The sequence below is a fragment of the Ursus maritimus genome, unplaced genomic scaffold (assembly GCF_017311325.1).
Source record: "Ursus maritimus isolate PB19 unplaced genomic scaffold, ASM1731132v1 scaffold_17, whole genome shotgun sequence".
In the NCBI taxonomy this organism is placed as follows: domain Eukaryota; kingdom Metazoa; phylum Chordata; class Mammalia; order Carnivora; family Ursidae; genus Ursus; species Ursus maritimus.
In genome coordinates, this window is record NW_024424119.1 from 32,767,630 (window position 1) to 32,789,145 (window position 21,516).

General features: G+C 38.0%; 1 protein-coding gene across 1 annotated transcript in view; it reads left to right on the top strand.

The window, feature by feature from the left end:
• Window positions 1-10,122: 10,122 nt before the first annotated feature.
• Window positions 10,123-21,516, top strand: part of SMC2 (structural maintenance of chromosomes 2) — a 74,179-nt gene continuing 62,785 nt past the window's right edge. The window contains exons 1-9 of the mRNA XM_040631670.1: window positions 10,123-10,324; window positions 11,168-11,396; window positions 12,017-12,166; window positions 14,309-14,431; window positions 15,485-15,523; window positions 18,677-18,787; window positions 18,971-19,015; window positions 20,249-20,482; window positions 20,693-20,842. Coding sequence (XP_040487604.1) covers window positions 11,229-11,396; window positions 12,017-12,166; window positions 14,309-14,431; window positions 15,485-15,523; window positions 18,677-18,787; window positions 18,971-19,015; window positions 20,249-20,482; window positions 20,693-20,842 — 1,020 coding nt within the window. The 5' untranslated portion in view covers window positions 10,123-10,324; window positions 11,168-11,228. The remainder of the gene's footprint in view (window positions 10,325-11,167; window positions 11,397-12,016; window positions 12,167-14,308; window positions 14,432-15,484; window positions 15,524-18,676; window positions 18,788-18,970; window positions 19,016-20,248; window positions 20,483-20,692; window positions 20,843-21,516) is intronic.

Below are 21,516 nucleotides of genomic sequence, written 5' to 3' on the forward strand. Positions count from 1 at the left end.
GAAAATCAGGAAGTGGGTTTAAAAACATTAATATAACATTCACTTTTCCTTATCTAGCTCTTCTGTATAGCTCAAATCAGAAGAGTATTTTTTCCTTTTTTTTTTTTAAGATTTTATTTATTATTTGTCAGAGAGAGAAAGAGAGAGAGAGAGCACAAGCAGGGGGAGTGGCAGGCAGAGGGAGAGGGAGAAGCAGACTTTCTGCTGAACAGGGAGCCTGATGCGGGGCTCCATCCCAGGACCCTGGGATCATAATCTGAGCCAAAGGCAGACGCTTAACCAACTGAACCACCCAGGTGCCCCAGAAGAGTATTTTCAAGTGTCCTTATAGAGGGTACAGTTTTGTCCTCTCCAGCTTCAAACATAGAAACCAGGAACTTAGCACTTAACAATTTCCTCCTTTGCACTCACTTAACATTGCCCCATCCTGTCTTTGTTCTCTCCTCCCATATACTTCAAATGGCTATATCTCCAACTAGATACAAATTTATTTAAAGAAACATTCCAGAGATACTTCATAGTTACGTTCTAAGAGTAACAATCATAGCACTTTTTAAATAGAAGGTGCCAATGGGGCGCCTGGGTGGCGCAGTTGTTAAGCATCTGCCTTCGGCTTAGGGTGTGTTCCTGGCATTCCGGGATCGAGTGCCACTCCCACATCGGGCTCCTCCGCCGGAAGCCTGCTTCTTCCTCTCCCACTCCCCTGCTGTGTTCCCTCTTTCACTGGCTGTCTCTCTGTCAAGTAAATAAATAGAATCTTTAAAATAAATAAATAAATAGGTGCCTAACACATTTATAAATGTAAAATCTAAACAATGCAAATATGATTTGAAAGATAATAAAAGATCAATGATTGCTTACTACCAAGCTGTTTAAAAATTTCATTGAAAATTGAGAATTCAACTACCACTTTAACCAGATTTTTCAATTTTTTTTTTTTTATGTTCTAGGTTCCAAGATTTTTCTCCGAGTCTTCATTAATGCAGCCTGCCAATTATTCCAGTCCCTGCTCCTTTCTTGATTTTCCAGGCACCTTTGGGATTGCACTTCCCGAGCCCCTTGTGGTAAATAGTTGTGGTAAATTGTGAGTATAAATAATATTACTTGGGGTGGAGCATTTTAAATTCTGGTTTTGGACTATTCCAGAGCTCATGTTCCCTCTGGAAGAGATCTGTAAGATTCTTTTTTTTCTTTCCTTAAGATTTTAAAATTTATTTTAGAGAGAGAGCAAGAGAGTGAGCAAGGGGGAGGGTAGAGAGAGAATTTCAAGTAGACTCTGCAATAGCTGAGCCTGACACGGAATTCGATCTCACGACCCTGAGATCATGACCTGAGCTGAAACCAAGAGTCAGATGCTTAACTGACCAAGCCACCCAAGTGCCCCAAGATCTGTAAGGTTCTAAGGGAGGGACGGACTACTCCATTAGACTGTCTCCCTCAGTGACTATGATAAGCAGCAATACCGCTTCCCCTTGCAGACCTACAGCAGATATATGGCATGAACAAGAAATAAACTACTGTTGCTTCTTTTTTTTTTTTTTTTAAAGATTTTATTTATTTATCTAACAGAGATAGCCAGCGAGAGAGGGAACACAAGCAGGGGGAGTGGGAGAGGAAGAAGCAGGCTCATAGCGGAGGAGCCTGATGTGGGGCTCGATCCCATAACGCCGGGATCACGCCCTGAGCCGAAGGCAGGCGCTTAACCGCTGTGCCACCCAGGCGCCCCACTACTGTTGCTTCTTAAGCTATGATACTCTTTGTTTGTTTTTGGTTTTGTTTTGTTTTGCCGCAGCATAACTTCCTGATACAATCTTACTGATAGAGCTCCTAACACTTAGTGGCCAGAACTGATTGGTGGGCTTGGCAAAGCTTGAGGATAGCCGAATCACAGCTCAAGTACAATTTCTCTCCTTTCCAGTTGTTGTCAGTGGAATATAAATTGGTTTAGTAATTCAGCACTTAATCTGCGATGCCAATTTATTACCACAGTGACCACAAGCCAGCACTTCAAATCATATATACGGTTTAGGCTTTCCCAATTTTGTGTTAAATGTTGTTAAAATAGCCTATAGTGTCTCAAATTATATCTGGAGTTTTCTTAGGGGATTCCCCAGAGAATACAGTGAGACCAGAGATTGCTATGCAGAAAGTCAGTTCGAGAGTGCTGACCAAGTGTAGGAAACAGAACTGGCCCTAGGGAGAAGCTGAGCTGCAATGCAATCACAAGGCTCCTGCTGACTGTAGGGGGAACTGTTCAGATGACCCTTTATATTTGTCCTGGGTGAAGCAAAGGGGATTTTGTGTCCTTGCATCAACCAGTCATTGGATGCAGCTGATCACAGAAGAGGAGGTGCAATTTCAGCCAGGAAGCTTGCCTCAGGGGAGAGCAGGGCTGGGAAGGGGCTCAGCTGTGCGCTATCAGCAGCCACCACTCCTGGCAGCCGAGGGAACTTCTGCCTCTGACCCGAAGGGCATTGTGTGGGGGCCAACACATCACCCACGACAAGAGTAATATAAATTCCTAATAACATGGTACCTGGTTATCTCCTATGGAAACCGTCACCTCTTAGTTTTTGTCTACAATGATCTGTCCACTTAGACTGTTGTTTCCTGACCTCCAGCTGTCAAAAGCATATTTACCTTTAAGGATTCAGCTCAAATGCCATCTGGGGAAACCCTACCAGGAAATGATGCTGTTTTCAGTCATAATTTTTTTCCTGGACTCTCTTGGCACTCTACACCAGTCCTGCGTTACATTTGCTTTGAATGGGGAAAAGGTCCCCTAAGTGAATGGCTATGAAGCTACTCCTCAAACCTGAGTCATAGAGAAACTAAGATGGAAGATGGTAGGGCTGTGAGGGGGCAGGGGGATAACATGAGAAATTCGGATAGGACATTCTAGTGCCATTTGTTTCTCTGGGGTCTCACACAGATGACCCTAAGCCTGGGAGTCCCAGAGTATCCACTGTCCCATGTCATGACTTGTATGCTAGGTTCTTCTTTCAGCATAGTCTATGGACCGTTTCCTATTATTCTAAAGCTTCAGTAGAAGATTGTTTAAATGTTCCATTCTTGACTTGGCCTTGTTTCAGAGACTTAAAGGGAGAGCAGGTAATTTCAAGGCCTTCTGTTCCCATTCCCCACCCCTGATCCCCTCGCATTCATGGCTGCATCATGCGTGGTGGTTGTGGTAAGTACTGAGGAATTCTGCTGAGGGTGAGGGAAATGCCAGAGAGTGAGAATCTGAGCTGTCAGGTCTAACTGTTCTTTTCCAAGCAGAATTCCTCTCTACAGAGTCAACCTCTGATTATCTGTTTTAATTTTTATTTTGTAGGGAAGTAATTTATTTATACTTTGAATTAAAATTATTCATATGCATGTTTTATTTCTTCATTAGACCTTAATTTACTTGAAATAAAGAGTAAATTTAGGAAAATCACTAGAAGATTTAATTTTCCCATTGGCAAAATGAGTGGTTATAATTCTTCAATGGCTCTTCCATCTGCAGAACTTACTAATTTTATGTGAGTCAGCCTAAAATGATAGGATGTCACAATTCTAGAAAGGTTGAGAATACCTTATCTCTGGTTTCCATATTAGTTTGCTGGCAGATATGCTGCCTACATCTCCTCGTTACTGTCTAGTGAAATAACTGCTCTGGAACGGAGGGTGAGAATAACACAAAGAAAGTAAAACAAAGAAATTTCACAACAGCCATCATCAGGAACTCAGGGGCAATTTGACTTAAAGCAGCTTGAAATTTTAAAAGAAAAACAGAAAATGCAATCTTTTCTCATCTGCTTTCTGTTTCTTCTTTAAACAAGCACATTCTACCTCCCCAAAGTTTCCCCTAAAAAGAAAACACACTGCACAGCTTGACCTGTAATTTAAATCACAATTAAGATTCCAGTTAGATTGTATCTTCATCATAAATCGGCTATAAATCCCCCAGTGTTCCGTTAAATTCCCTTATCCTCTTAAACAGCATGACCCCAGTTTTATTTTCCCTAGACATAAAATGTTGAATTATAGCTTATTTATGAGTTTCATGAATAAGACTAATCTGATTGCCATTTGTAGAGAAATTCTCACCAGGTTATTACACTCCTAGATCCCATTAACTAATAAAAAATATTCAAAATAAAAATTACTCCAAATTAGTCTAAGTAGAATTGCTGGCAACATTTCTTTGTATAAAAAGAAGATGCCACTGACCAGCACCATGAACATTTCCTCCAGTTGTCCCTGCTCCGCACTACGATCTATGCTAAATCCAACCTGCTTTTTATAAACATTTACAAATCTACCTTTCTAGCCTGTCATTTATTCTTAGTGAGATATTACTTCTTCACTAAGACTCCACTTCCTGTGAGCAGTGGTTCAAGTTGTTCAGATTTTATGTTTTTGACCTAACCCTGGGTACCCACTGTAAATCCAAACTTGACTGAGACTGTCCAGCATCTGGTGAAATAGGTCGGCTGGGGTTTCAATGACTTGATGGCTTCAGTAGTCACATGGAAAGGAAAATTACTGGAGGCATTAAAACTGCTAGCTATTTCTAGGGCAGTATAAGATTATTGCAAAAAGTTATGCTATGTAATCAATAAAATAAGAACTGATATCCACTACAATCTAAGCTCCATAAGGCAGAAATTTTTGTTGTACTGTTCACTGACATTGTAAGCACTCAAGCATTTGTTGAATAAATGGATGGACTTTAGTCCTGGCTTCTCTCTGTGATCAAAGTCTAGTTCTGTGATCCTGCTTCTTCATCTATAAAATGGAGATAATAAAAGGATTCTTGGGGTGCCTGGGTGACTCAATTGGTTAAGTGTCTGGCTCTTCATCTCAGCTCACGTTTTGATCTCAGGGTTGTGAATGCAAGCCCCAAAGTGGGCTCCATGCTGGGCACGGGTGTACTTTAAAAAATAATAAAATAAAAAAAATAATAATAAATACATAAATTAATAATTGTTGAGTTACATAAAGTAACTTAGGAAAAGTGTTTGGAACTTGGCACAGCACAAATATACATCAATATTTTAAGCAATAAAATTATTTAATAACAATAAGATGACTCAAGCTAAGTCTGAAATAAGATTATTTTAAATCCTTGAAGGGTAGTGATAGGCAAAACTGTTGTTTAAAAGTTGCAAGCCCTGTTTTTTTCCCCTAAAATGTAAAGGATTAAACTTTTAGGGATAAAAAGCCTTTGTTTTTGGAGAATCATCTGAATGGGTACTCAAGTTTATACAAATGTAGAGCAATGGTTCTCTGCTAGACTAGAAAGATTTTAGATATATAGCACCAAGAAAATAAACAGCTTTGCTTAACATTGTAACATATATTACTGTAGGCAAAATCTGTTTCATTTAAAAACATGTTCCTTTACTATATATGGATCTAGCTTATTCTATGCTGTACATTACTGCTTGTCCTTACAGAAGTCAATAAACAATTTCTTTTTTCCAAGCAGTGACCCATAGAAATTGGAAGAGGAGAAGTGGAAATGGCAGAAAAGACTGGGAGACATGATTTTCATTGCCCACTGACAAGGGATATAAAGAGAATTAGATCTGGATTGCTGAAGCCCCACATGAGCTCTGCCATGAATTTCCCACAAATGCTGTATTTTGGAGGAAAAAACCCTCAAACTCTTAGAAATGCATTGCTGTTACATTATTCTGATCTGAAGTCCCTTGGGAAACAAAGGCCAAACCCCACCCTTATGGTTAGAGGTGGGATTTGGGGAGAATGGGGTAGAAGCAGAGTGGAGACTGAAAGGGAATAGCCAGAGATACCATATTTCTGATATAGAAACATAAGTATTTTGTAGAACTTTAGAGAGGGCAGAGACTGGTACTAATATGTAATGTTGAAGTAGGAATTTAAGTCAGAATTCAAAGGATAACAAATACTTGTGACTCTAGAGGACTGAAGAATGATGTAGAAGACTAAAGAGAAAATGTTAATTTTCATAGACCCACAGACTCAATTTCCAGGAGCCCTACCAATCCATAATGATGTGGGAAACAAAGATAGAAGGGAATGTAAATAAAATAAAATTTCCTTATAATCTGCAGCCCATTGACAAGGACTAGTGATCAGCAGAGTAAAACATTCTCCAGGAAACTCCCAACTGTCTTAATGTTAATGGTTTGCTAGAGGGAAAAATGACCTTACCTTGACAATGGCACGACGATGGCACAGTCTCCAATATCTTGTAGGTCCTCTTTAGCATACAGAAGTTCTTTTGAAAACCTCCCTCCTCCTTTACCTCCCCTCAACTCCCAAGAATATAATCAGCCATTCCTCACAACCCCAGTGCCCCTACTCTTTCTGCCCACGGGTCCTGTCCCGGTGCTTTAATAAAACACCTTTTTGCACTGAGGAGGTCTCAAGAATTCAAGAATTCTTTCTTGGTCCTTGCTCCAGACCTCACCCCACCAACACCAATTCACCTACATTCAAAAACTCCCTCAAGAAGACCTCCTCTAATATGGTTGGAACTTCCCTTTATATAGTAATACTGTATAAAATATGATAATAATTATTATATAAACGATATGCCAAGCTGAATAACAAGAAAACAAAACAAAATAAATGACAGGAAATTCTCAGTGCCAGAAACAAACTGAAAAATTGCAGCCCTCCCACATTTTATTCTTGGCTACCAGGCTCAGGAGCCAGGGGCTAGGTTTCAGCACACAAGCATAAGGCCTAGAGCCTCAGGCAGAGAAGCAGGAACTAAGCCCTTAGGTAAAACTTCGAGCCTTAAACAACTGCCAGGCACTGGGACTGGAAAAATTCCACCTGCTAGTCTGGGGAAGAAGCGAAGAAGTTTGTTCTTTGCTTGGGGCTTTGGATAGGGGTTAAAAACAAAAGGTACCTGTGAGAAATAAAAACCCCAGGCCTGCAAGATATAAATTTACAATATCTGCATAATTCAGGAACCACAAACTGAGAAATAATCATTCACAAATGCCCCAGGATATTTAAGAGCCAAAAAACCCTGGCAGAAACAAATACATAACTGTTCTGAAGGGACTCTTTCACAACTCAGGGCATGAGAGACTCCCATAAACAAAACAACCCCATCCCAGAACAGTACCCGGGGAGGATATAAATCACTATGAGTAAAACTCAGCAAATGTTGTAAACAGTAGAGTTAGGAACTCAAAAGCTGGAAGTACCTGAAACAGAAGATATATTTGATTAAAGGGGCAAAATAATAGAAATTATGATGAAAGAATATAGGCAGATTTCACAAAGAACCCAACAGAACATGTAGTACTGAACAGTTTTGTCATGGAAATGAAAATGCATGGGTCTAACCAGATCCCATCGGTGAATGAATAATCACCTCCTTTGCTATTCCTTAAATTATGCTCAGCTGTATTTCTTGTCAAACGGGTTATACTTGGTGTATTCAAAATGTGCTGTGCAATAGTTTTACAATATGAACTTCCCATCATTATCAATTCATCCCTTTAAACCCCAAATTCGTCTCTCAACAAAATGAATCAACCTTTCCTTATGTCTGCAGGGAAGGTAAAGTCCTTTCATTTTTTCTTCTGTCCTAAGTTGCAGGGAGAGAGGATTCATCTAGGTCCCAAGAAGAGCTACTTTAAAACTCTAAAATTAGAAATGTGCACCCAGGGAAAGACTGTCCTTCCCAGTGCCCTGGAAGAGTAGACCAAATCTTTTTCCTAGCTCCCCCTTATGGCTTTATCGGTGCCTTTGCTGGTGCTGCTGCCTTGTACATAAGGACTAAAACTCCACCAGCCTGCCAATCTTGAACCTTTCAAAAGATTTTGATCCATGGTGATGAAACAAGAACAGTGCTTTATTTTTACTACATTTACCCTATGGTCTATCTTTACTTCCAGCCCTTCCCTCTCCAAATTAGGGGAGTATTAGTGGCTTTGTGCCTTGATCTTCTCCACTTCCCTGTGATCTCAGGGGGCAGTTGTAAGCCAGCCATTAGTTATTTCCTCAAGTCCATCTGTACTAATGGAAATTCCTTACTATTCCTGGCATGCTGGAAGACTAAAATTGATATAGATCTCTCCTTTAATAAGTAATTTTCATTTTAGTAAATACTTTCAGTGTAAGTAGATAGGCATATTCTTATAACAACTCAGAAGTGCTCATCCAGCAAAAGTGCATTTGCACCTGTTTTCATCCATCTGACTTAAATATATAAGCTAATTATTAATCTATTAAATAAGTGCAAGGTGAAGAGCGTCCATTTTCACCCCCAAAGAAATGTTTATCTCACAACTTGGTAAAACCCACTTTAGGGTTTGTTGGCAAATTAAAATTCTTTACTCACAAAGTGATAAAGGGGGCATTGTTGAAAATAAATGTATATTAAAATTGAATAGACCATTTGCAATGACATGGATGGAGCTAGAGAATTATGCTAAGCTAAATAAGTCAGAGAAAAACAAATACCACATGATCTCACTCATATGTGGAATTTAAGAAACAAAACAAGCAAAGATAAAAGGAGACCAAGAAACAGACTCTTAACTAGAGAAAAAACTGTTTTACCAGAGGAGAGGTGGGTGTGGGGCTGGGTTAAACAGGTGATGGGGATTAAGCGGAGCACTTGTAAGCACAGGGTGTTGAATGGAAGTGTTTAATCATTATATTGTATGCCTGAAACTAATATAACATTCTATGTTAGTGACACTGGAATTAAAATAAAAAATGGAATAAAAAATTGAATAGAACCAATATATGTGAGTTGTAGAATGTAGCGGATGCAGGAATCAAAGCCGACAAAGATAAACAACTAAAAGATGTTAGGCCAGTAACCACTGACAGAACAGAAGGGGGTGGGATAGGAGAGTAATTAATTCTTTAGTAAACAAACCAAAAGCACCCAAAACTTATTTTCTTCTTAAGAAGAATTTCAAAACATAGGCCCATTCTTGGTAATTCTTGGTAGTTCGAGAGGTGTCCAATGCTGCAAAGCCATTCCGGGGGGAAGAAAGAAAATTTGAAATATATGGTTTAAAATAGTATACCGACTGCAACATCTTTTTATACATCAGGTAGGGATAGCACCGTGGTGCACTCTGAAGCGGCCCTTCCTAAATTACTATCAGTGTGCTCAACTGTAAGTAAATTGGTCAGTTTTGTTTAAGAACAACACACACTAATAAATGCAGAATCTATTATTAGTGATCCTGGATTCTGAACATGAAGAGTAACAGTATATAGCAATTTAAAAGTACGCGCTATGGAGCTAGACTGCTTGGGAACAAATCCCAGCTTCTCCGCTTATTACTCGAAGTTCGTTCATCTATAAAATGAGAACAATGACACGGATTTCACAGAGTTGCTGCAGGATTTTAAAGCCCTTGGGACCCAGCCTGGCACACAAAACTCAATATATATTAGCTGTCGGGTTTCCAAAGAAATTCTCTGAAATGTTAGTTCTGCCATTGCTTTATTGAAGTGCAGGGAGGGCAACACCTGTTTGTCCACCTCCTGCTGCCGGCCCCACACAATTTCTCCTCTGGCATCAGCACAGCTCTCGGCAGCCGCAGCGAGTACTAACGTCCCTCCCCATAGCGAAATTTCAGATGGAAAAGCCCGCCAGGGTCCGGAGCCGGGAGGGGCGGAGCCAGAACACGCCCCATAGTCCTCCCAAGTCCCGCGCCTCCCATTTTTGATAAATCCGAGCCAAATCGGGTAAATTCTGAGGCTTCTAAAGTACAATGAAGACACCGGCAAAAAGCTCCCCGCTTCTCTACCTCCACAATTCTAAGACTACAGCAGTCCGCACCGGAGAGTCCCGCGGGGCCCGGCGGGGCGGGGCCTCCGGGAGGACCCGAGGCTGCTGGGGCCTGGCATGGGGCGGGGCCGGCGAAGCGCGAGGCCCCGAGGCTGAGGTGCGTGGCTGCCCAGGGAGTGCCGGACGCTGAGCTCAACACATGCCACTTGCTTCTTTAGTCCTCAGGCCCCACCAGTCTCATTCCCGGAGCTGCCACTGTCGTGACGCTCTTTCCTATCTCCCTGTCACTTTGATTATTCGATAGGAGGGAAAAATGGAACCTCTACGTCAGGCATCTCCTAGGCACCGGCCAATGAAACAGGCGGTGGAAGTGGGGTCCTTTGCTCGCGCCGAAATTCAAAGGTATAAATATTTCCGGCCCGGGTACCGAGCGCGGGGTCGGTGTCTTACGCGCTATGCTGGAGTTCTCTTGGTAGCGACCGAAGCCCGGCAAAGTGGGCCGGCTTTCTGCTCTTGTAACCAGGAGTAGCTTCTAGGGCGCCTCAAGCCCGGGCGGCCTGGCGCAGCGGTGAGGCGGTGCGTGCGCGCGGCTGGTTGGGCCTAGTCTGGGATTCCTTGGCTGGAGAGCAGGACAGGTGGTTTTTTTGCTGGGGCGGGGGGAGGAGAGGAGTTAGCATGAAGGGACCGCAAACTAAAATCAGTCCTAGGGGGTTTCCTGGCAGAATGGCTACTTCCTATCCAGCCTTGGCGTAGAGCGTACAAGCGTTTATAGAAACACCTGGTGGGGCGAGGAAACAGGCAGAGTGAAAACAAGCTGGAGAGTATTATGGGATTCATCTATTTAGTGAATATTTATGTCACTCCCCTTTCCTAGGGCCAGGGAGTCAGGCACTAATCGGGCACACGGCGGTGGACGTAGGCAAAGTTTCTACAGGAACTTGCATTACGATAGTCTGGATAGACGAATAAATAAATACTGTTTAGTGTCATCTTTAAGTACGATGAAGGAAAAAACAGTGAGGGGATGGGGACAGGTGCGTTTTTAAATAGGAAGTCAGGAAAGACCCCAGTAAGGTGACGTTTGAGCAAAGATTTGAATGTAGTAAGGAGAGCGAGTCATGTCAGTATTGCGGAGCAAGACATTATGGGCAAAGGGAGTGGGATATGAAATAATTAGTTTCTGTTAGAGTATGATAAAGATGGAAGGTAAGCCTAGAAAAGGAAGTCGTTGACTTCCAGGTTGAATTACTGGTTTAATTAACTTCCAGTTAATTAAGTTGGAGAAAGTGTCTTTACATCAGAGGAAGTAGTTCGGCAAGTGGCTTTATTTCTATTAAGCTATCATTCTTATTTTTTAGTCTTTTACATACATTATGATTACAGATTTCTGTCCCGCTTATGTATCTCTGTTTTGTACAGAGCTGCTTTGTGGCCTGTTTGATTACTAGCGGAAGTTTACCTGTCCAAGTCAGTAGTGAAAATGCATGTTAAGTCAATCATTCTTGAAGGATTTAAGTCCTATGCTCAGAGGACTGAAGTCAATGGTTTTGACCCCCTCTTCAATGCTATCACTGGTTTAAATGGTAGTGGGAAATCCAACATATTGGACTCCATCTGCTTTTTGCTGGGCATCTCCAACCTGTCTCAGGTAAACTTTCTGATTTACATGAATTATAAGTTTGGGGAATCTCAAGGGAATCCACATTGACCTTAGAGACTATTGCCAGTATTCTCTTCATTTGCATATTTGTTTATGTAAATTTTCTTACACCTCACCACAATCCTTTAGAGGTAAATATTGTTACTCCATTTTTCCGGTGAGAAAACAGAAACTTAGGGTTGCCTAAGGTTCATCCGTTTATGATGTTTGGAGCAACACTCAAACTCAGGCATTCTTTAAGGCAGTCTTCTTCCAGAGTCTGTATTCCTACCCACTCACCCTGCATTATAATGCCTTTCAGGATCTAAAGGAATTGGATGAACAGTGAAATTCTTAGATGCTGTCTTTCTAAATCTTTCCAATGAACTTCAGTTAAGAAATGAGTAGAAAACAATTCAGTGCAGGGGAGGAAAAGACCTGTGGAGAAAGGCACTCATTTTAGGTGGTTTCCCATTTTCCTTGCTTTCCGTGGTTCTGAATGCAACTGTCTGTCCTTGGCTACTTAATGGATACTACATGGGTGGTTTTCCAATATCAAGAAACCCATTTTTAGTGCCATTTTGTGCAGTATGGAGTTTTGTAATTGATAAACTTTTCTTTTGTTTTAGGTTCGGGCTTCTAATTTACAAGATTTAGTTTACAAAAATGGGCAGGCTGGTATTACCAAAGCCTCAGTGTCAATCACATTTGATAATTCCGACAAAAAGCAAAGCCCTTTAGGATTTGAGGTTCATGATGAAATTACAGTAACAAGGCAGGTAAGTGGCTTCGAAATATTTGGATACCTAAGAACTTTGGTCTGAGGTGTTTTTTGGCGATATGGCTTTCCTGGAGAGAGAAAGTTTGTGAGCAAAATTGATCAAATATTGACTAGATTTAAGAATGTCTTCCTTATGTTAGAAATTTGATCATGCAAATTCCACCATTTACCAAGAAGATTGAAAGAGATCTGAAAAGCCATCGATCAGTATAGGTACTCAGCCATGCTTAAATCTTGAACCATATTTGTATCTTCTCTGTGCTGGAATACCTATACTTGGAATATTGGTACCTTCTGTGGTAATCTAGTCTGTTATTGGACGGGTCTAATTAAAAAGTTATTCCTATAAAATGAGCCAAAGTATTGTCATCAACTTTTACACATTAAATCTGGTTCTTTGAGAGCATCGAAAAGCAAATCTAATGTGTTCCATATTTTAATATTTAGGTTTAATATTTAGGTATTAATATTTAATATTTAAGCTAAATCTCTCTAGGTCTTTCAACTAATAATTGTTTCTATATCCTTCACTTGTCTAATCACACTGAATACAAATTTGCTGTAGTTTTTTATGCCTTTATTATTTTTAATGCATGGCACCTTAAATTGCATTTACTAGGTTTCATCTCCTTAGGACAGGATTAAGCAGAATTGTCATTTCTTTCATTTTAAGTGCCCTTCTGTTTTCTCCTATAGGACATTGGAGAGTTCACAATACATTATGGATTCATATCCGATTTACTTAAAATCACCCTAATTTTTAAAATATATGTTATCAATTGTGTTACAGCCATTTCTGTATGTAAGCAGGTTTTTAAAACCAGTGCAGGACCATATGTTTGTCCCTTTGTCTTATAGTCATCCAGTGTTACTTTGTCAGTTTTATTTCTTAAAATTCTGTTAAGTCCTGTTTACTCTCCATTTTTGCATTATGTAACATACAAGTCCCCTTTCTATTTTCATAAAAATCTCTAGTTAAAAAAAGGCATTGACTAGATTAGGATAAAATCCTGTTGTGTGTCATTTAGCATCCATCAAATACCTTTTAGGAATTTTCAGTAAGTCTGCTACTAATCTACCTAAAATTCCTGTCCTCATGCAGTCCATATGCCTGTTTTTTCACTGAAATTTTGTCATAAGGACTTTGTTAAAATATTTATGTATATTAGGTCTGTTGTTCAAATATATTAATATATGATCAGCTTAATACTCCTGTCAAGAAAATAAATGAATTAACACTCATTCAGTATTTTATTAAATGTTTGCTGTGTGCTGGGCATTCTTGAAGGCACTGGGAAATACAGATAGAAGAAAGAGAAACATCTTTTTAAGGACCTCAAAATACTGTGGGTGAGATGATTATGCCCATTAAGTGACAATTGCTAGAGTATGAACAAGCTGGTGTCTGGTAGAAGTTGTTCTTTGAAGCTCTATGATTACTCTTTTGCTTTCAAGATTTCACAAGTCATGTCTTTATTAACCCCTTTTAGACTCTTGTCAAGGATTGTTATCAAATTGCTTGTCTTTCGGGCACCTGGGTGGGTCAGTGGGTTAAGTGTCTGACTCTTGATTTTGGCTCAGGTCTTGATCTTGGGATTGTGAAATCAAGCCCACTTGTGGGTCTCCACGCTGGGCGTGAAACCCGCTTAAGATTCTCTCTCTCCCTTTCTCTCTTAAAAGAACAAACAAAACCCCAACAAACAACAACAAAAAACCCAAAACAAAACTGCTTGTCTTTAGTTTTTAGTATCTCACCTCTGTTCTTTGGAGATTAAAAAGTGGAAGAAAGAGGGGTTAACCTCGGAGAGTGAAAAAATTGCAGAAAGAGCGATCAGGGATACAATATGTTTTACACATACTTGGAAACATAAAGTCAAAAGTGATGTTAGAGTTCTAGTCCAGTGCAGGGGAGGTTAGGAGGATTGTGCATGGTTATATAACTAATTAGCAATAGTCTTTGGATTGAGTCAGGACAATTGACTTCTAATCTATATTCTTTTTGACTATCTCACACTTCCTCCATTATTTACTCAGGATTGGTTTTATTCAGTGTTAGTTGAACAGAACAAACAAGTGAAACATATTTGGGAATTCAAGATGTGTATGTTCATTTATATTTTTTAAAATACTTCCCTTTTAGGTGGTTATTGGTGGTAGAAATAAATATTTAATCAATGGAGTAAACGCAAACAACACCAGAGTACAAGATCTCTTCTGTTCTGTTGGCCTTAATGTTAACAACCCTCACTTTCTCATCATGCAGGTATTTTGTTTATGGTCTTTATATAATGGTTTTGACATCATTTATTTTTTAAGTTATTATAATAGGAGAAGTGCTTCTTTTTGGGTTTTCCATTTTTTGTTTTCTATTGTACTGGTATTTGGGTGCCTATTAAGAGTATAGGTTGGTTATATGTACGGATATGTTCTAACATACACATTTGAAGTTTGAAGAATGTCTACAAGTAATTTTCCTTGACTTATTTTGTTATTATAAGAATAATACATGGTCACTATAAAAATTTACAAAAATATATTGTCATAATGTATCCTTTTAAACTACTGGATTCAAGCATTTTATTATTTCAAATATATATAAAGTTTTAAGTAATTTTCTTCCTAGAGACTTATTCAAATGAAAATAAGTGCTAATATTATCTTGCCCTTATATTATCTCACTTGCCCCAACCATCTGTCCTCTTAGAAAGTCACAGCAAGGCCAATGGCAGGATTCTGATGCAACCAGAATAACATTTATTTTTACCACATCACAGCCTCAAAGCTGAAAATTTATTTCAAATAAATCTAAATCCTAAGTAATATGATGCTCTGAGTGTTGGGTAGTGGGGTTTTGTTTTGTTTTTTGGTACTGATATTCTGGTGTTGAAAGAAAAGATTTTACTATTTTATTTGAGGCCCAGAAGTGTGCAATATATTTTTAGAAATTATCTTGGAGCACAGCCATTAAAAGAAAAAAAAAAATCAAGAAGTGTTCAATAATATGCCAACATGTATATGTTTATATACTTGTTGGAGACTTCTATATCATTAATATTGTCTCAGAAATATGGTCTCAGTTAACTTTGTATTATTTAGTAACAGTATATCACTGGTAAGTGAAAAGGTAAATAGCAAAATTCTGGAATTGTAAGGTACCTTTGGTCTCAAATGTAATAAAAGAAAGATCTTTTCATGTAGGTAAAAGAACTCCCAAAAGATTTGTATATTAGGATGGAACAACTTCAGTGCAGATAAACATGTATGCCTTTAAAAGACTCTAATTTATCATTGTAGTAACTGCCATTTTATTTTTCAGGGCCGAATTACGAAAGTATTGAATATGAAACCTCCAGAGGTAAGGATACTATTTACGGGCAGTAAAAATTATAATTGTAGATATTATTTTAATCTTTTAAATCAATTTTTTAAACATAATTTCTTCAATTAAAATCCTTGGAAACATTATTAAGAGTGATTAGTAAAGAAAGTCATTTTTTGTTTTTTACTATTTGGTACTATGTCACTCCACCTTTTTAAAGCTGTAAACATAACCCTTCTGAGCCTTTGTTTCCTCATCCGTAAATTAGAGTCGAAAGTCCTTACCTCAGGTCTTTTCTGAGGATTAAATGAGAATGTGTAAGAAAAGGCACAGGATGTTGTTGAGCAAATTTTTTTTAATGGAGGTGTAAGTGACATTAGTTTCAAGTGTGCAGCATGGTGATTAAATATATGTAGACATTGCAAAATGATCCTTATAAGTCTAGTTAACATCCACCACCACAGTTAACAATTTTCTTTTTCTTATGATAACTTCAAGATTTACTCTCTTAGCAACTTTAAAATATATATAGTCACCATGCCGTACATTATATCCCCAGGACTTTTATAACTGGAAGGTTGTACCTTTGATCGCCTGTATCCATTTTGCCCCCCCACTAACCGCCGTCTCTGGCAACCACTAATATGTTCTCTATGAGCTCAGTTTTTTTTTTTTCTTCTCTTTAGATTCCATATACAAGTAAGATTATATGGTATTTATTTTTCTCTGTTTGACTTATTTCGCTTAGCATAATGCCTTCAAGTTCCATCCATGTTGTCACAAATGGCAAAATTGTATTTTTTTTAATTAACATATAATGTATTATTTGTTTCAGGGGTACAGGTCTGTGATTCATTAGTCTTAAACAATACACAGAGCTCACCACAACACATACCCTCCCAAATGTCCATCACCCAGCCACCCCATCCCTCTCACCCGCTTCCACTCCAGCAACCCTCAGTTTGTTTTCCTGAGATCAAGAGTCCGTTATGGTTTGTCTCCCTCTTTGGGTTCTTGTTCCATTTTACATAGCTGAATAATATTCCAGTGTGTGTGTGTGTGTGTGTGTGTGTATGTATGTGTATGTGCGTATGTGTATGTATATATATATATCACTTTTTTTTTTTTTTAATCCATTCATCTGTCAGTGGACACTTAGATTGTTTCCATGTCTTGGTATCATAAATGAAGGTGCAGATACCTTTTCCAGTTAGTGTCTTTGTATTCTTTGGATAAATACCCAGAAGTGGAATTGCTGGATTATATATGGTAGTTTTACTTTTAATCTTTTTGAGGAAACTTCATAGTTTTCCGTAATGGCTGCACCCAATTTACATTCCTACCAACGGTATATAAGGTTTCCCTTTTCTCCATAGCATCACCAACACTTGTTATTTCTTGTCTTTGTGATAATAGCCATTCTAACAGAAGGAGTAGCTCATGGTTTTAATTTGCATTTCCCAGATGATTAGTGTTGTTGAGTACCTTTAATAGATACATTAGCCATCTGTATGTCTTTTGTGAAAAAATGTTTGTTCCCATACACACGGTCCTATGTATTTGCATATTAACCCCTTAGCAGATTTATGACTAATAACTATTTTCTCCTGTTCCGTAGGTTGCCTTTTCATTTTGTTTGGGGTTTCCTTTGCTGTGCAGGTTTTCAGTTTGATATGATCCCATTTGTTTATTTTTGCCTTTGTTGCCTTTGCTTTTGGTGTTAAATCCAAAAAAATCCTATGACCAGTGTCAAGGAGCTTAAGCTCCTGTGTTTTCTTCTAAGAGCTTTATGTGCCCAATATTAAAAGAAATTTGTATCAAGCAGCCTTTCTTAACCAGTGTTCCATGTCAGAATTAAGCCTTGCAGAAAAAGATTTGAGTGAAATTAATTGATTTCATACAGCGGGTTATTTAGGGTTTAATTTTTTTCTTGGAGCCGCCTTGAAAAGAGTTGGTATGATGGAATGAATGTTTCATATAAGAACAAAGGCTCTATAGTTATTCTTTTCTATTGAGAAGAACTAAGAAGAAAACTGATAATTGGTAACACCAGTCTGGTTTGAACATAGGTCATGCATATCTTCTTTAGATAACATCTTAAGGGAAACTTCTAATTTGAAACCTGCCAAATACATAGAAATCAAAATGGTTTCGAGAGAAATAATTCTCTTGAGATAAGGATTGATGGTGAGTAGAAGCTTCTGAAAAAAGAGTGCTGGAGAAATTGTTCTACTTATAAAATCATAATTGATTAGTGTTTGCCTTTTTCAGAGTGCTTTTCACATGAATTACTTTGTGTAATTCTCAACAGTGTTGTGAGATATTAAGTACCCTTTGGATGAAGAAACTATGGCACAAAAAATTAAGTTACTTGCTGAAGTTCTTAAAGCATGTGCCATGGTTGGAATGCATGTGTTATGTCATGCTTCATCCCGTTGGCAAAAAAAAGACTGAAATCTCTTGGAACAATTTTATTTATTTTTTATTTATTTATTATTTTAAAGATTTTATTTATCTATTTGACAGAGATAGAGACAGCCAGCGAGAGAGGGAACACAAGCAGGGGGAGTGGGAGAGGAAGAAGCAGGCTCATAGTGGAAGAGCCTGATGTGGGGCTCAATCCCATAACACCGGGATCACGCCCTGAGCCGAAGGCAGATGCTTAACCGCTGTGCCACCCAGGCGCCCCTCTTGGAACAATTTTAATTAGAAACTTCTAAAGTGACAACTGAGTGTTGTTAGTCTTTACTTTTTTTAGACTTATATTTGAAGGAAAAGAGGAGGGAGGAATTATTGGCTTCAATTTTATTATTTTTAAGTTTTTATTTTTAGGTAATTTGTATACCCAACGTGGGGCTCGAACCCACAACCCCAAGATTGAGAGTCACATGCTCAGCTGACTAAGCCAACCACACACCCCTGGCTTCAATTTTAAAAAAGATTTACTCTGCAACCTCAGTGTAGCATGAAGTTTGATTTTAGGATTGGAGTAAAGGCCAGAAATGTTTCTTGAATGTTAGGGCGATGGGTAATACATGCATTTTTATGTACTTAACTTCTCCGATCCATTTGGGACATTATTTGGTAAGATGCTTAGTGAAGTTAAGACCTTAAATTATATACTTGATGTAAACTCCAATGAAGTTCTTTTATCTTGCATTCTTAAAACATTAATATAATTCTTTTCAGATTTTGTCCATGATAGAAGAAGCAGCTGGAACGAGGATGTATGAATACAAAAAAATAGCTGCCCAGAAAACTATAGAAAAAAAAGAGGCTAAGTTGAAAGAAATTAAGACGGTAATTAAATTTATATAAAATGTTTTTAAAGATGAGAGTAATTTTATTTTCTCTCCTGTAAAGAGGAAATTCTCCCTCCCCAGTTTTCCTTAGATTTCATGCTTCTTTTCCTTTGTTTTTCTTTTTGTTTTTTTTTAATGGTACTTTATATACTGAAAAATTTGATTTTCCTTTATTTTCCAGATACTTGAAGAAGAGATTACTCCAACCATTCAAAAATTAAAAGAGGTATATACTATATAGAGGGTAGCCAGCTAGGACATCTCTCAAAGTTGGTGATGTATTCAAGATCATACAAATAGAAATGAAATGTTTACCACAACTCAGGAATTTTTCTGTGGAATGAGATAGGAGTTAAGAGTTAATACTTGATAATCAGCCTTCTGCTCGTAGAGGATGTGTTCTTCATATCTATTAATCATAATGATTTTGGAAATTTCTCTTCATAATCTCAGAAAATGATATGCCAGATTGTAATACTTTGTTGAAGTCTAGATTTTCCTGGATAATTAGAATTGAGTGGAACATTTCTTGAAGATATTGCAGTCCTAGTAACCCTGTTGGTAGAGCGAATAACTTCTAGGATAATAGGGGCTATCACTGTAATTACTGCTGTCAAGACGATTGGTAAGTGAAGGGTACTGAAACAGATGTCCAGATTTTTTCTATAATCTTTGTAGTTTCTGACATCATCAATGTTTCAGTGGAAAAAATGCACTTAGAGCACACTGACTTTAAAGTTATGCATTTAGGAATTCTTAAATGCTCATTAAAATTTGATACTTCTCCAAGTTGTCTTCTGAATCCATACAGTAGTGTGGATGTTATTGGGAAAACTGAAATGATCTTGAAGGTATCCCGTTTATGTGAACGGTTAGTAGAAAACACTAGATCATGAGTTAAACCTAGGTTTTTACCTGATTTTGCTAAATTCTTTCTAAATCTGACACCATTGGAGAGGTTATTTAACCACACTGGATTCATTTCTTCACCTGCAAGTTGGAGGTTTTAATTATTCTGTCTGCCCTCTCAGATCCTTACTGGAATCAAGTTTAGTAATGTATGAGCCTATGTTTGTAAATAGTTACGTGATTGAATGTTGGGTAGGCATCTTGGTAATACTACAAAATACATGTAATAGTGTATCATTGGTGGTTGTATAAATCGTATTTATAGACTACTTACTACCCCCAGTTGATGAACCTTATAGCTATATTTCTTGTTAATCCCAACTGCCTGGTTATATATTAGATGAAATCGCCACATGGGATTCACTGGAGGTGGTATAACGCCATCTGAAAAGCCAGAGGTCTAATGTTAAGATTTCTATAATCCATGATCACTAATCTAAGACAAAATCTATTTTGTGATGGGAAATTTTATACATGTTGCTATAGTTTGAGTCTTTCTAAATTTGTTGAAAAATACGGAGTTATACTTTATTGGTGATTTCTTTTCCAGGAAAGATCTTCCTACTTGGAATACCAAAAAGTAATGAGGGAAATAGAACATTTGAGTCGTTTATATATTGCCTATCAGTTTTTGCTGGCTGAAGATACGAAAGACCGCTCAGCTGAGGAGTTAAAAGAAATGCAAGATAAAGTTGTAAAGCTTCAAGAAAAATTGTCTGAGAATGATAAAAAAATAAAAGCACTTAATCATGAAATAGAAGAGTTGGAAAAAGGAAAAGATAAGGTCAGACATATACGTAAGAATAGATAATATACTGTGAAAAAATTATATACAATAACTAATATTCACTGGACATAGTCTTCCATGTTGATTTGTTAATCTTAATGTATGATAATAGCTTATAAAAAGTAAATCTTCTAGAAGTCATAAGAGGAAATGATGATATGAGTAAAAAATAAGTACTTTGATTGAATTGGGTGCATTCGATTATAGGAACTTGGAGGTATACTCCGATCTTTAGAAGACGCTCTTGCAGAAGCTCAGCGAGTTAATACTAAATCTCAAAGTGCCTTTGATCTCAAGAAGAAAAACCTGGCAAGTGAAGAAAACAAACGCAAAGAGCTAGAAAAAAATATGATTGAGGTAAGTAAATACAAAATTCAGTTTAATTCCACTAGTGTACATTTGTCTGTTACATTAATATTTATTGAGTGTGTGCTATGGACCAAGTACAGTTGTTTTAGGCTAGGAATATAGCAGTGGACAAAATGATAAATATGGATGAATGCCTTTTGGGCTTTCCTTCCAATGAGGAAAATGATGATAAAATAGGTGAAATATATAGCATATTATATAGTGATAACTGATTTGGAGAAAAAGCTGAGGGAGGTTTTAGGAATATAAGGAGGTAGGTACAGTTTGGGATTTTAAATTGGGTAACCACTGGAGGTCTCATTGAGAGGGTGATATTTCATTAATAAGACTTGATGGAAGTCAGAGAACCATGAAAATAAATTGGCTGTGGGGGAAGATGTACCAGGCAAACAGCAATTGTCCCAGGTACCTAAGGTATTGGAAATGCAAGGAGACCAGTGTGGCTGGTTAGCACTAAGTAGTAGGAATGCAGAAAGGTGAAAGGGGTGGGATCAGGGATCAACGTGATTTTATAAGACATGTGAAGGACTTAACCTTTATTCTGAGTGACATGGAAGTTAGTGGAGTTGGTTGCTCAGAGAGAGGAACAACATTTCATATATATATATATATATATATACGTATGTGTATATATATGTATGTATATATATGTATGTGTATAT